The sequence below is a fragment of the Crocodylus porosus genome, unplaced genomic scaffold (genome assembly GCF_001723895.1).
Source record: "Crocodylus porosus isolate Cpor-Errol unplaced genomic scaffold, CroPor_comp1, whole genome shotgun sequence".
Taxonomy (NCBI): domain Eukaryota; kingdom Metazoa; phylum Chordata; order Crocodylia; family Crocodylidae; genus Crocodylus; species Crocodylus porosus.
This window is the reverse complement of record NW_017728909.1, coordinates 49,142,862-49,156,207: the sequence shown is the minus strand read 5'-3', so window position 1 is coordinate 49,156,207 and position 13,346 is coordinate 49,142,862. Positions and strand designations below refer to the sequence as shown.

Sequence of the window (13,346 nt, the reverse complement as noted above, 5' to 3'; positions counted from 1 at the left end):
GTGTGGGTGTGTGTGTGCGGGGGGGAGTGCGTGGGTGTGCACGCGCAGGGGGGGAGGGTGTGTGTGTGTGGGGGAGGGTGTTAAAGTTGGTGAATGAACTGAGAGCTAATTTAATGATACTGAGACTGCAGTTCCCAAGTCATAAAGTGGCTCTTTGGTTTAATACTTGCAGCTCTGAGCAAAAAATATTATCAAGGTTATGATGAAGGATGTGGCTTCCCCCCCCCATGCCCTCCCCATCACTGTATACTGAATAGCTGTTTCTTGCTGTCTTCACTAATGCAACACATTCATTATCTGTCTGTCATCCCATCAGTTGCAGTACAAGTTCTGTAGAGTTTTTTTTTTTTTTACTTTTGACCTTGTGTGTATTCCGCAAGTCACTGAGGCATATATATGTTGTTGTTGCTATTTAACACTGACTGCTCATGTGAATTTTGTGCCAGTCAGCACCAAGGATTACTAATTGAAGTGTGCCGTGCACATGGTGTGCATAGGACTTAATTTCCCATATGTCCATTTGGATGAGTAAGAACATAGAATGGTTTGACTTTACCTCTTTGTCCATAAACAAGAGTAGGACATTTAAAAGAGAGTTAAATAACCTTTTTTATTATAGATATGTTTGTTTGACTGGCTTGGATCAAAAATTTGTTCTTCTATAATTATAATCTGTTGTTATGCTTGTTCTTTCTAAGGATATTATTGACAATCCTGTTTTGGCCTGAACAGCCAGAACAGCTTATCCACTATTTGAGATGCAAGTTAAATACAGTAGAACCTGGATTGGATGAATCAGAGGGTTCACAATACATTAAAGAAGCTGCACAAGCATTAGTAGGTTTTACTTCAAAGGGTACCTCTTTACTCAGTAGGACCACTTCAGGAGTCCTGTATAGTTGTTGGGTGTAGCTGTATGTAAACTCCTGGCTGTTCTGCAAATTCTTATCTTTGCAGGGAGCTCAGGAACCTAAACCCACAAACCATCCAGGTTTTACTGTACTGGTTTATATCTACAAGAAAAGACGAACCATGGCCATATCCACATAAAGAGGTTTGGCTACACAGGGGCGCTTCTTGTCATGTCCTTGTCAAAAAATAGATGTTTTTTCCAGAATTGTGTACAAGTGATGGCTCTTTCTGTTGATGCAGCAAAGTTCTCCTTCGTACAGATCTCATCAAGGAGTTGGCAAATGTGCCGGTGCTCCACAAGGTCACTGAACATGATACAAACTTGACTGCTTTTCTAGCATATGGAGGATGTAGAACTCAGACACTTCTATCTCAGTTCCAAAATAAGGAGCAAAATGGAGCCTGTATTTTCAATCCATATTGTGTTTGTACTGCACTAATGGCCAGTGCATTCTAGTCCTCTGTTAGTGTGCTTTGTGGAGATGAGAAATGTCTGTCTTCCTTATTCCCCCAGATTAACCAGGAGTATAGGAACAGATGGAATGAAGATTGTCATTCCTGTATGCCAGCACCTGTGTCCCAAGAGGAGAGTCCAGGGTTCTGAAACAAGCATCCTTTCTAAAGCATATAGTTCCTTTTCAGTGTTGTTCTGGAGCAGCACTGTTGCATGCTAAACCTAAAGGCTGGTTTGGTGCTGATGATTTACTGGCTTCAGGATGGGTAGTAAAACTCTCTACTATTTTGTTATGCATCTGTGAGGAGTTAAACTTCAGAGAGACTTTTTCTTTTAACAGGGCACAGAAAAAGCACTGGTAAGACTACATGAAGAGTTTCCTGATCTCCAAGTTTTGGCTGTTAGTGGTAACTATTGTACAGATAAAAAGCCTGCTGCCATAAACTGGATAGAGGGAAGAGGAAAATCTGTTGTCTGTGAAGCAATTATTCCTGCCAAGGTTGTCAGAGAAGTAAGTACCTTACTTTTACTTACTTCATAAAAAGCATTTTTTAAACTAATTGTTTTAGCTCATTTTGATTTAAACAGAAAAAAGAATGAATGAACCATGAAACAGATTTGTAAATTGCATGCATCACAGCTCACTTTGCTTTTACATCAGTATTGTAAGTGGTGAGAGTCCAAAAGCAAGGCGAAGAAATATCTCACAGTCTGATAGATCTCACACTTAAGAAGTTTGTACTGTTTAATCCAGTTATCTAAATTTCATCATTTCATTTTGCAGTAATCATTTTCCATTTTTAGTGTTTACATTTCTGTAGTGCTTTGAAAAGAGGTATCAAATTGCTTCCCTCAGTTCAGAAAACACAACTTGATTAAATTTATACAGTTACCAATTAAAGTTCATTTGTAAAACTCATTTCTTAATAAAATTTTTCAAACTAATACTTTATGGTAAATATGTGCTAAACTGTACCTGCAAACCTATACTCTGCTGCACTCCTGAGCACAAGATTGGAAATTCTCTAAGAGCTTCAGATAAAATTGGAGGGTTTTTTGTCTTTATTTAAATTTAAAAATAAAAATGAGAGTCCTCAGTCACTAAAGTATTTGTTGTGACTTGATATTTAAATATCAGATTATCTACTGCTTTTGAATGTATGATTTTTTCAGGGTATGGCAGAATTTTGTATTTCAAATATATAACATAGTTATAAAAACTAAAAGGAAGCTGAAGGTTTTGGTATATAATGAGGGTGACTTAAGATGTTTGCTAGCTGTGTTAGAAGCAGTCTGAAACTCATGGCTTGTTAATGTGATGTTTCTGCCAAATCGTGTTCGTTGCTGTTCTTGTTGACATACATGTTACCTATGTTTGGACTATCTGTAGACTGTGGCAGGCATTGCTGCAGTGGTTTGCATGCTATTCTTATTGGAAATCTTCCTTAGCAGCTGCAATGGCTCCTTTCTTAAATGAATGACTAATTTATTTATGTATTTTTTAGGCAAATTTCACTCCCATGGAATTAGCCTAAAGGGGGCTCTACTAGGATACAATAGGGGATTATTACTGCCCTCTAATTAGAAGTGCAATAAAAGCTTATGCTTTTGTCCAGGTATTGAAGACTACTACAGAAGCTATGATTGAAGTTAATATTAACAAGAACTTGGTGGGCTCTGCAATGGCTGGTAGCATAGGTGGCTACAATGCTCATGCAGCAAACATTGTTACAGCCATCTACATTGCTTGTGGGCAGGTAAGTTCTTTGAATTGACTATATTAACTAAGTATATTCACTTTTTAAATATAACTAACTAGCTTCACAACATTTAGAACTTACCTAGAAGTTCTTTTCTCTTTTTTTTTATATTAATGTAAGGATGCAGCACAGAACGTGGGCAGCTCAAACTGCATCACTCTGATGGAGCTAACTGGTCCCACTAATGAAGATCTGTATATCAGCTGCACAATGCCTTCTATAGAAATTGGAACTATTGGTGGAGGGACCAACTTACTACCACAGCAAGCTTGCTTGCAGGTACAGAACATGAAAGGAAATTGTTGTCCTTTTTTTATACTAACTTCTCCCAATTCTATTGTACAGAGTGTGCCTCAGTAATATCTCTTTCAAAGTTGTAAAGACCCTTTTCCCTTATGTCTACATGTCCAGGCTGGGGGTGCCTAGAGTGACTCTCAGGAGCTGCTCTAATTAAATTGCCTGCAACACGTTGTGTATTCAGTGTCCCACATTCGAAAATAGTGGCAGAGGTGCTTCAACTAATGTTTGTTTGACAAGCGTTAATGAGTGTCCCTGCCTCCATTTTGAACTGCGGAGATGCTGAATACATGAGATACCGAGGCTGCTGTAGCATGCTTATTAGCATGCTCTAGCAGACTCAGTTAATTGAGTCTGCTCACGTCAGAGTAGGCGTCCCACATGTCTACAGGTGCCCAAGATGTTTTGGCCAATCGGTTAATATCTATATGTTATTCTAAAACTAAACGTTTCTTTTTAGTATCTGAGGGACTTAAAGCTGGTTTGCATGTTGTGATGAATTAAATAGAATATTTTTCTGTCTGAACAGATAGACACACACTGACTGGTGCTTGGATTTTAAAGTGTAACTTCACTATTTTTATCTACAGATGCTAGGGGTTCAGGGGGCAAGCCAAGATAACCCTGGTGAAAATGCACGTCAACTTGCTAAAATTGTGTGTGCCACAGTAATGGCAGGGGAATTATCATTAATAGCAGCATTGGCAGCAGGGCATCTAGTCAAAAGCCACATGATCCACAATAGGTGAGAAATGCAAAGCTTTGTACCATTCTCTGCATCATCACCTCTTCCCCTCCCCCCAAATACATGAGAGAGAATATACCACAGAGCAGTGACTTCAAATGCCTTATTTACTATTTTTGTTAGGTCAAAAATAAATCTACAGGATCTTCAAGGAACCTGCACCAAGAAAGCTGCTTGAATATTGGAAGAGCTGAAGTTAAGCCTTGTTAAATTGATCACGTGTAAAGGAATAATACACAGTATCTAAATTTTAGAAGGAAAATCATCTTCAAGAAAACAATTTCTGTGGAGGATAATTAAAAGGCTCATTAGACTTGTGATCAATGAAACTCATTCTGCCTTTGAACATTTTCAGCGGTTAAAAATGCTCCTTTTGTGGAGCTATTTCAGATGTTTTGAACATGTCTTTTAGAGTTCTAGGGATTCATCGTATCTTATTCATTGCTTTCCAAAGGGTCAGTCCTGTGTCTTTATGGGTTGAAGATATGTTACCTTGTAAACTAATAACCAAGATGAAAAGTTATGTCAGGTACTTTGTTTTAAAAAAATGATTTGGTTAAAATTGGGTTGTATGTATTTGTCCATGTGATCTTTGTTTTCTGGTTAACAAAGTGGGTTTTAAATATAAAGTGATAGCAGCCTACTTGCTATTGATGAATTCCTAATTTTAATTTTGCTTGTTCTGATTTTGAGCTTAGGTATTAGGCTATGGGATAATTTTACTAAGTCACATTAGTTGGTAGATACTTTACTGTACTTGTGTTTCCCTTGCTGCTCTTTGACTTAAGCAGCATTAAAATTATAATTGGGTTGCATTATTTTTCCGTTAAGGAAAGTACTTATTTTACAAAGTACAGAATCTTCTGACGTTACTCTATACTGGAATAAAAAAAAAAGCATTGTCCTCAACTGTCCAGGCATTTTGTTCAGGTATAAATAGTATATCCTGAGTTTTTCCAAAACTTAACTGATACACCTATAAAAATGATACATCGGGCCATTTTAAAGCTTTGACTGTATTAATACAGTTTGTTACACAGTTTTATAAAATATAAATGGATTTGAGTGAGTGGAGTCAAGAACAGATGTTTACAGTTTTAAAATCTTATCTTTTAAAGTATGGTGTTTTTGCACATGAATGGCTTCTGGTGTTTGACACTTATTCCCCAGGAATAGGTGCATAGCTACTGCTTAACTTGAGAAAAAATAAAGCCAGGAAAACCACACTGTTATTTAATATTACAGATGTTTTTATGTTTGATTCTTTTTAAATGTTTTTGTGAAAAAAATATTTATTTTCTAAAAAGTCTAAATTGTCTGTCTTATGAAAATGCTTACTATGGAAATCCATTGAAACAATTGAGAAAAGCTAATACATCAAACACAATTGTACACAAAAGTACTGTATTCGGACCAGTGAGGTAGCTTCAGGTGTTCCTTAAAGTAATGCAGGAAACCCAGGTTCATTTTGGGTTGATTTGCCACTAGGAAGGCTATGCTACAGAATTAACCTTGTCAGATCAGTTGGGGCAAGCATACTGTTAATGGGCTTGAACTTTCCTCCTTCGCTGGAAGGATGGTTTTAGCAAGTTGGGTAACATGCATCTTACTGGCATGCAGAAGTGTTCCAGGGGGATAAGGGAATGTTAGTCTCCTAACATGCACGTCTGGTATAAATCATGAAGTATTAGTTTGTAGTAAATCAGATAATATTAATGTATTGGTTTCATAAAGCTAACGTGCAAGCACAAAGATGTACTACATGCTAGGTATGCTGTGGTAGCATGTAAATATCATGAATGTTTATCTTCCTGAAATATTGTTGTTTAATAGTTACCATTTATTTATGCAAAGTTGAAACTGCTTTGTTTCTGTGTTCAGCCAGTGACTTATTATTTAAAGTAACACTGAGCTGGCAGTAAGTGGTTGGTTCAGTGTTCATTTTGGTGAATATAACTGACATTCTGTCTTGCAGAAATAACATTTTGTACTATTACTAAATTGTGTACATTTTGGTACAGAATCCTTTTTCAGTTTCAGTAAAACAATGGAAAAGCATATTGGCTTAATTGTGATATTTAAAGTATGATATTCATCACTAAGTCATGAATTATACAGATGAAGTAAGAAAAATAGAAATGTTAACAAAAGGTTTAGTTACACAGTATAATAACTTCTTGCCTTACCCAGCAGAAGCCCCTACACGTTTCTGAGATTCTTTCAAGTATTTTAGTAGTATCAAAAAAATATTTCATAAAAAAGAAAACTGCTGGTGGAGTTGGAGAAGATGCTTCACTTCAGCAAATCACTTGAGCATAGCAGTTGTTATTGAGACCTGACTTGACGCTTAACTCCCAGAAAAGAAGTGGGGCTGGGGGGTTTATGGAAAACTTGGTCATAATTACCTGGAGCAGAATTTTTTTTCTGAATGTTGTATGACCTTGTGACTACACACAGTTGTACTTCTAAATAGTCTTCTGATCCATTTGCTCTGAATCCTTTGCTGTTTTGGTCTGGGAATTCTAAATGTTATTGCATTTACTCAGGGATAACTAGGGCATCAAAAAATACTAAGTCAGTTGCTCTACAACTCCAGTTGTTGTAATGCCAAGATTATTTGGGAAGAGGATGGAAAACTCTAAACAAAAGTTTTAAACTAAGAGTTATGATTCTAAGTAAATAGACATGTGTTAGGACAGCATAAAGTACAATTATTTAAGTTGAAAGTTTAAAACTACTTTTTAAAGTTGAAATTTAGGAGTTTTAGCTGCGGCACCACTAAATATAGTCCCGAAGCACTTTAAATCTGGGGTTCAACCCACAATCCCTGTCTTTCACCAAGGCTAGTGACCGAGATTGCACATAAACTGGCTTAAGTGATCAGAAACTGGTTTTTAAACCTGTAACAAAACAGATGTTCAGTGTGCATAAACCAGTTTGAAAATGGCTTAAAGTGGTTTGAGATGTACCTGGCTGAATGTAGTATCAGACTTAACTGATTTGGGTCAAACCGGTTTATGCAATGTCTGTCTCAGGCCCCTTCTTGGCATAAGTTAAATCTGAGTCCCCCAGCGTGCTCTCTGGGCTGGGCAGTGCACCTTTCTCCTCTGCTCCCTGGCTGCAGCTCAGGCAGAGACTGCATTTACAAAGGGCTCTGCCTGGCTTCCTCCTACTCCCCCACCTTCCTCATTACTCTGCTCAAGCAGGGATTCCCCCTCCTCTCTGCCTTACACCGATACCTCTCAGCATTAGCTAGCATATTACATGCTGGCTACAGTCCATGCTGTGGGAAACAGGACAAAGGTAGATAAGACAGTGTTGGCTTAGGGCTCATTGGAGCTAACCAACAGGTTACCAGCTGGTAATGTCCTCCATTCCTTCCTTTGAAAAAGCTGTTTAAGAAGAACGTGAAGTAATGGAGAAAGGCTTTGTTCTGTTTGATGGGGTAATAAATGCTAACAATTCCCTGTGTAACTCTGTGCTGTATAACTCAATGCTCTGTTATCAACTCCCTGCTGGCTCCCTCACTGGTCAGGAGGAGGGGCAGGAACCCCTCCCTAATCAGAGCATCCAACTGGAGCCTGGCTATGTCCCCCCTCAGCTCAGCACTGTGCTTTAGCACTCCCCATGTGCCTGCATTTCTGGAATGAAAAGAGAATGTCTATCCACCTCCAAATTGGTTCAAGCTTTGCAAGTTAAACTAACCTGCAAAGATTGACTCAGTTCAGGCTCAGGCTTTTTGAATGTCTGTCTGTAGCCCAAGAGACCCAGAAACTTAATCTTGTAAAATTAAGTGTCAATTATTTCCCTTCCAAACATGCATCTTTCCATTTTTAAAGAGATCCTATCTTCCCCTGTGGTTAAAGCCCCAACTCACAATTCTATTTTATAACTATGTGGTCTATGCAATGCCTATCCATTCTTCCCCTAGGGATTCAATACCTGTCAAGGTTTGGAATAGATTGCCACTGGAGGCCGTTCAAGCACCTACTTTGAACGCCTTCAAGACACATTTGGATGCTTATCTTGCTGGGATCCTATGATCCCTGCTGACTTCCAGCCCAGATGTCTATGCCTATGAAATCTATGAAATTATAAAGAAGAGTGGATCATTAATACTTGTTGAATGAAGAGTTTAGAAGGGATAAGGTAGATTATAATGAGCCATGAAGTCGATTGACTCTTCAGCACTGCCTGAACAGGCAGTTGCTGCTGCCACCAGCACCAGACAGCTGGTTTTAAACTTTGGGTGGAGAAGGAATCAAAATATGTATGGGAGGTGGTGCAAATACACCAGTGCATGCCCCCTGGATCCAGCCCTGTCCAGTGGTGAATGCTGGTTGCCACTGCACTTCTACCACAATCACGCAAGGGAAACAGTGGTCATTTTTTTACATCCCTTCCCCGCCCCCCCCAAGTCAGCCGGGTCATCCTGTCCTAGCTGTACCTCTACCTATAGTAACCTCTCCAACCCCAGGGCAGAGCAGAGCTTTCACAAACCCTCTCCTACCAGTCAAAAACTAGCCATGTACTCTGACATCGTTTGTATTTTTCCATGCTGAGTATATTCAGTAATGTCTGCTGAAGCCCATTCCCTCACTGCGTCCTTGCTCACAAACTACTCTCTGCTAAAGTGAGTCAGAAGGGACAAATCAGAGGATGGCATTTGATCAGGAAGCCAAACTATCCAAACTATGACAGGTGGAGGGAAGAGACAGGAGGGCAAAGCCAGTAACATGGTGAAGATGCTGAGGTTAAAAAAACTGATATGCTGCCAGAGTTGCAGAAAGTGCACGCAGGGAGGAGGAGGGAATAGAGCTGACAAATGATACCGCAGATGGGCTAAGTCCGTGATCGCCAACCTTTTTATGGTGAAGATCACTTTTTGTAAGTAAAGGGCACCCAAGGATCTACCCGCTCCCTGTCCGACTCCCCACCCCATTCACTCTCCATTATTGAGGTTGCTCCATTTCATGTAAATAATTCAATATTAATTGGAATACAGGCTTGAACGTAAAATTCTCACATGCCAGCAGCAATAAGTATTGAAGTACAGAGTGTGTCTGGCTTTTCCCCCTCTTCTCCAAAGTGTTTAGTCATTTATTAAAACAACTTCAAGAGGAAAAAGACTCACCTCCCCTTAATGGTCAGCGTACTCTTCTACAAGGTGGAAAACCTGGGTTCAAGTCCCTACTGCAAATTAGGTGGCTTGGGGATTGGAGAGTAGGTCTCTCTCACACAAGAAGAATGGATCCTAACTATGCAAACCAATAAAACCTACTGCTACTCAACTTGATTATGTCTTCTCCTGGTTGCTTTCTGTACAGGTTAAGCATACTTTAGAATGCCTACCAGAATAGGCAAGATAGGAAGAGGAACATCTAGTCTGCAGATCCTCTTTGAGCTGGAGCATGAGTAAGGGCACCAAGAAAGTTCAGCACATCAGGACTCAGTTTTGCACCTGCCCTGTAGTGGAAGTTTAGGAAACCAGGAGTTTACTGGTAGAAACTGAGGTATAAAGCAGGGGGTGGACAATTTTAGATTGTCCATCCACCAAGAAATTGAAAAAATCTGTAATTGGAGTCTAAAACAAAATTTCTAGATAAAAGACATGGGAATTGGTACAACTGTGGGCCACTTTTCCTGAAAATATTCATTTAAGCTTAGTTTTGTTATGGGCTTCTGTTAGAAACAGGAGAAGACAGAGGCCTACTGAAGTCACAGCAGACAGAAAGGTAAGCAGAAATAATAGCATAAATATGGTATGTTGTAATCGATTTCCATTCAATGTAACCAGTTGCATTAGGACACTTAAAATGAAGCATGTCACAGGTGTGCTACTGTGCTGCGAAAACTGAGCTGGTTGTAAGCTCATTAGGTTTGTTCAAATAAAAATGAAGAAAAAAAAAAAGGTTGACACCGAAGGACTGAAACAAAATGGCATCAGCGTGAAAAGGCAGCTGAAATAACTAGAGGCGACCCAACTGCAAATCCCACTGAAAAGGTGAAGTGAAGAGGCAAGGGTTTCCCAAGGCAGCCTCTTTTACTGGACCAACTGCTTGGCTGAGAGGAGGCTGGACAGGCCTTGGGAGGTGAGGCGCTCTTCCTCAGTATGAAAACATTTGTAAATCAGGAGTTGAACTACACAGGCTTTGCTCAGAAGATAAGTGTAGGGAAGTTTGGTGTCCCAAGAGAAACTCTCTCGGGAGACATTTAACCCTGGTTGCTCACGGGTTGTTTTTCTAAGACACTTGTTCTGGTCAAACCAACGATTTTGCAGGGCACGGAGGTGGAGGCGGGGAGCGCGAGGCGGGTGCTGCAGATTTGCCGGCTGCCAGGGCCCCTGGTGGGGTTCACAAAACAGTGGCGTGTCCAGGGCACGAGTTTAAGCGGATGAGGTAGGAAGAAATGTCAGGGCCCCTGCGATGGCGGGGCAGACCGGGCGGCTGTCACTGAGGGGCGCAAACCGTGTGCGCCCAGGTTCGGCAGCATCGGGCGTGGAGTCAGAGCCGGGCACGCGCCCTCTCAGCCGAGGGCCCGCGGCGACTGACCTCCGAGTGCCGAATAACGGCGAGGTGACATAGCCCCGTCCCCCCAGGCCCGCCACCAGGAGCGCACGAGTCACTAGGCGCCCACTCCGCAGTGTGGAACTCTGCCGGGGCGCGCGACAACCACAGCACAGACCCCGCCCCCGTCTCCCATTGGCGCGGAGAAGGCGGCGCATGCGCACCAGAATCGGGCGCGCTTGGAAACCTCCCCACCCCCATCCTCAGGCGGGTAGTCGCGCGTCCGTCCGCACGCGGTGTGCGCACGCGCCTTGCCCGTGTTGCGATCCACGTCCCCTGACCCTCAGAGCCGAGCGGGGCGGTTGGGCGGCATGGAGGCGCCGCCGGTCACCATGATGCCCGTCACGGGCGGCACCATCAACATGATGGAGTACCTGCTCCAAGGTGAGCCTGGGGCCGGCCCGAGCCCCGCGGCGGATCCAGGGAACAAGCCGCCGGCGTCAGCCCGCGCCCCACCTTCCAGCTGGGAAGAAACGGGTTGGCACAGTGCTCAGGCAGTGCACGAGGTGGGGACGGGCAGGCTACATGTATTGTGTAGTTGAGCCATTAATTGAGCGCTGTATGTAACGGGGGGGCAGGCAGCCTTGGCCTTCCAGCCTGACAAAAGCTAGCAGGGCTGGCGAGGAGCACTGTGCACCTTTAATTCTTCAAGTAATTAAGTTCCCTGCTGCTTTCAGGAAGAAAGAGCCTGGTGTTTTAAGGCTCAAGGCACCAGACCACTTCCCTGTGAACCTGGGGTGGAGGAGGGGTTTCTGGGCAACCTTGCACAGCTAGAGGAGAGGAAAGGGTGTGGGTGCTTGTGAACTGGTAAGCAGTAACATTTCCTGTCGTCTCCAGGGAGCGTTCTGGATCAAAGCCTGGAGAGTCTCCTCCATCGGCTACGGGGCCTGTGTGACAATATGGAACCAGAGACATTCCTCGATCACGAGATGGTGTTCCTTCTCAAGGGGCAGCAGGCCAGCCCCTTTGTGCTGAGGGCACGGCGCTCGATGGACAAAACAGGCATGCCCTGGCACTTGCGCTACCTGGGGCAGCCAGAAATAGGAGACAAAAACCGCCATGCTCTGGTCCGTAACTGCGTAGACATTGCCACGTCAGAGAACCTGACCGACTTCCTGGTGGAGATGGGCTTCCGTATGGACCATGAATTTGTTGCCAAGGGCCACGTGTTCCGCAAGGGCATCATGAAGATTGTGGTATACAAGATCTTTCGCATCCTGATGCCAGGAAACACTGAAAGTATAGAGCCCTTGTCTCTCTCATACCTTGTAGAGCTGAGTGTAGTGGCACCAGCAGGTCAGGACATGGTTTCTGATGATATGAGGAACTTTGCTGAGCAGCTGAAACCATTAGTGCACTTGGAGAAAATTGATCCCAAAAGGTTAATGTGAATAAAAAGCAGTCATGGGTGTTGCAGACCACTTTGGTTGAGAGTCATAATGACCTGCCTCATTAAAGTGTTCTTACAAAATGCCTCTTGCAGGATTAAAGCTGGGGGACAGGAATTCTTTGGTATGTAGTTTTGTCACTGTGATAATTGACAGTTTAGGGTAACTTGTTATAGGGTAGCTGTGAATAAAAGATGTGTGAAAGCAACTTAAAAGCAGTTCTGTCAAATGAAATACTAAGCAGCATGAGGAGACATTTAACATAGGTTTGTATTAGCATTCCTGCCCCTCCAGAGCGTGTACATGTACACGCACACACACTATTACTAGAACAGGGAGCATACAATTCCAAATTTTGAAAACATTTAGCTTATGTAATATGCTACTGGGGAAGCAGTATGTTTGCATGCCTTTTCAACAGTTGTACTCTTGTTGCTTGTGAATGCTGTAATATTCAGGTTCCAGGTTTTAAAACAAGGTTCTCAAGGTATTTAAAAAAAAAAGATTCCACCCTTACATCTGGGGTTTTGCAAAAGCTTTTTGGAGGTGGAGGGGGGTGTGAAAAATCAGGATTTTTAGCCCCAAGTGTACTTCACAATACTTTTATATTTGCAATTAGGAATACAATCAAACACCTCAGTCTGATTGCTTCATGGAAGTCAAGCATCTCAATGCCCAACTGTTGCAGTGAATACAATGGATGGGGGTTTGGTATTTATAGTATTAGAGCAATTTATAAAACTAAGATTAGATGATTTATTGTAAGAATACTGCAGGAGTGCTTATTTTGATTGTAATTGGTTTCCCATTTTCTCTTTCAGTATTTATAAATCAAACCCTATCCTACAGCTCCATGGAGTTTGTATTTGGTATAAAATATTTAATTTTAGCAATGAAAACTCTCAAGTGTGCACACTCCACCACAAGGGCTATTTTTCATTAAAAACCTAGGCATTAAATCTGATGTGCCTGAGGCTTCTGACCTGTCATTTTTTGTATCACTACAAAGTTTGTAATGCTACAAAACAGATCACTGTGGGGTGTACACATATACACAGGCCCCTGGCTGGAGCATGACAAAGTCACCACAAAGGCTTGTTCTCCAGCCAGGGGAAAATAGGGGGCTGCTCCTTAAGCCTCCATCTCCACAAAGAAGGCCCATCAGTGAGCAAGACAGGCTTGCCTGATTAGCTATTCCCATCTTAGCAACAGATAGGAAGCCAT

General features: G+C 42.0%; 2 protein-coding genes across 7 annotated transcripts in view; both read left to right on the top strand.

The window, feature by feature from the left end:
* Window positions 1–8,936, top strand: part of HMGCR (3-hydroxy-3-methylglutaryl-CoA reductase) — a 27,269-nt gene extending 18,333 nt beyond the window's left edge. For 5 of the 6 annotated variants that reach the window (XM_019532237.1, XM_019532239.1, XM_019532238.1 and 2 more), the window contains 5 exons: window positions 1,707–1,877; window positions 2,983–3,123; window positions 3,247–3,405; window positions 4,014–4,168; window positions 4,292–6,226. In XM_019532237.1, coding sequence (XP_019387782.1) covers window positions 1,707–1,877; window positions 2,983–3,123; window positions 3,247–3,405; window positions 4,014–4,168; window positions 4,292–4,346 — 681 coding nt within the window. In that variant the 3' untranslated portion in view covers window positions 4,347–6,226. Of the gene's footprint in view, window positions 1–1,706; window positions 1,878–2,982; window positions 3,124–3,246; window positions 3,406–4,013; window positions 4,169–4,291; window positions 6,227–8,921 lie in introns of those variants that run through there. The other variant, XM_019532236.1, reaches the window with a different exon arrangement.
* A 2,085-nt stretch (window positions 8,937–11,021) lies between these two features.
* Window positions 11,022–12,632, top strand: MED18 (mediator complex subunit 18). The gene is made up of 2 exons (XM_019532241.1): window positions 11,022–11,118; window positions 11,572–12,632. Exons 1-2 carry the CDS (start codon window positions 11,046–11,048, stop codon window positions 12,123–12,125), a joined length of 627 nt encoding a protein of 208 aa, XP_019387786.1. The 5' UTR covers window positions 11,022–11,045; the 3' UTR covers window positions 12,126–12,632.
* Window positions 12,633–13,346: the final 714 nt, after the last annotated feature.

Bases quoted from the DNA above. Each gene is read 5' to 3' on its own strand.
- MED18 (XM_019532241.1), top strand. From the start codon at position 11,046: ATGGAGGCGCCGCCGGTCACCATGATGCCCGTCACGGGCGGCACCATC. The intron at 11,119-11,571 runs GTGAGCCTGGGG...TGTCGTCTCCAG, and splicing joins GATGGAGTACCTGCTCCAAG to GGAGCGTTCTGGATCAAAGC.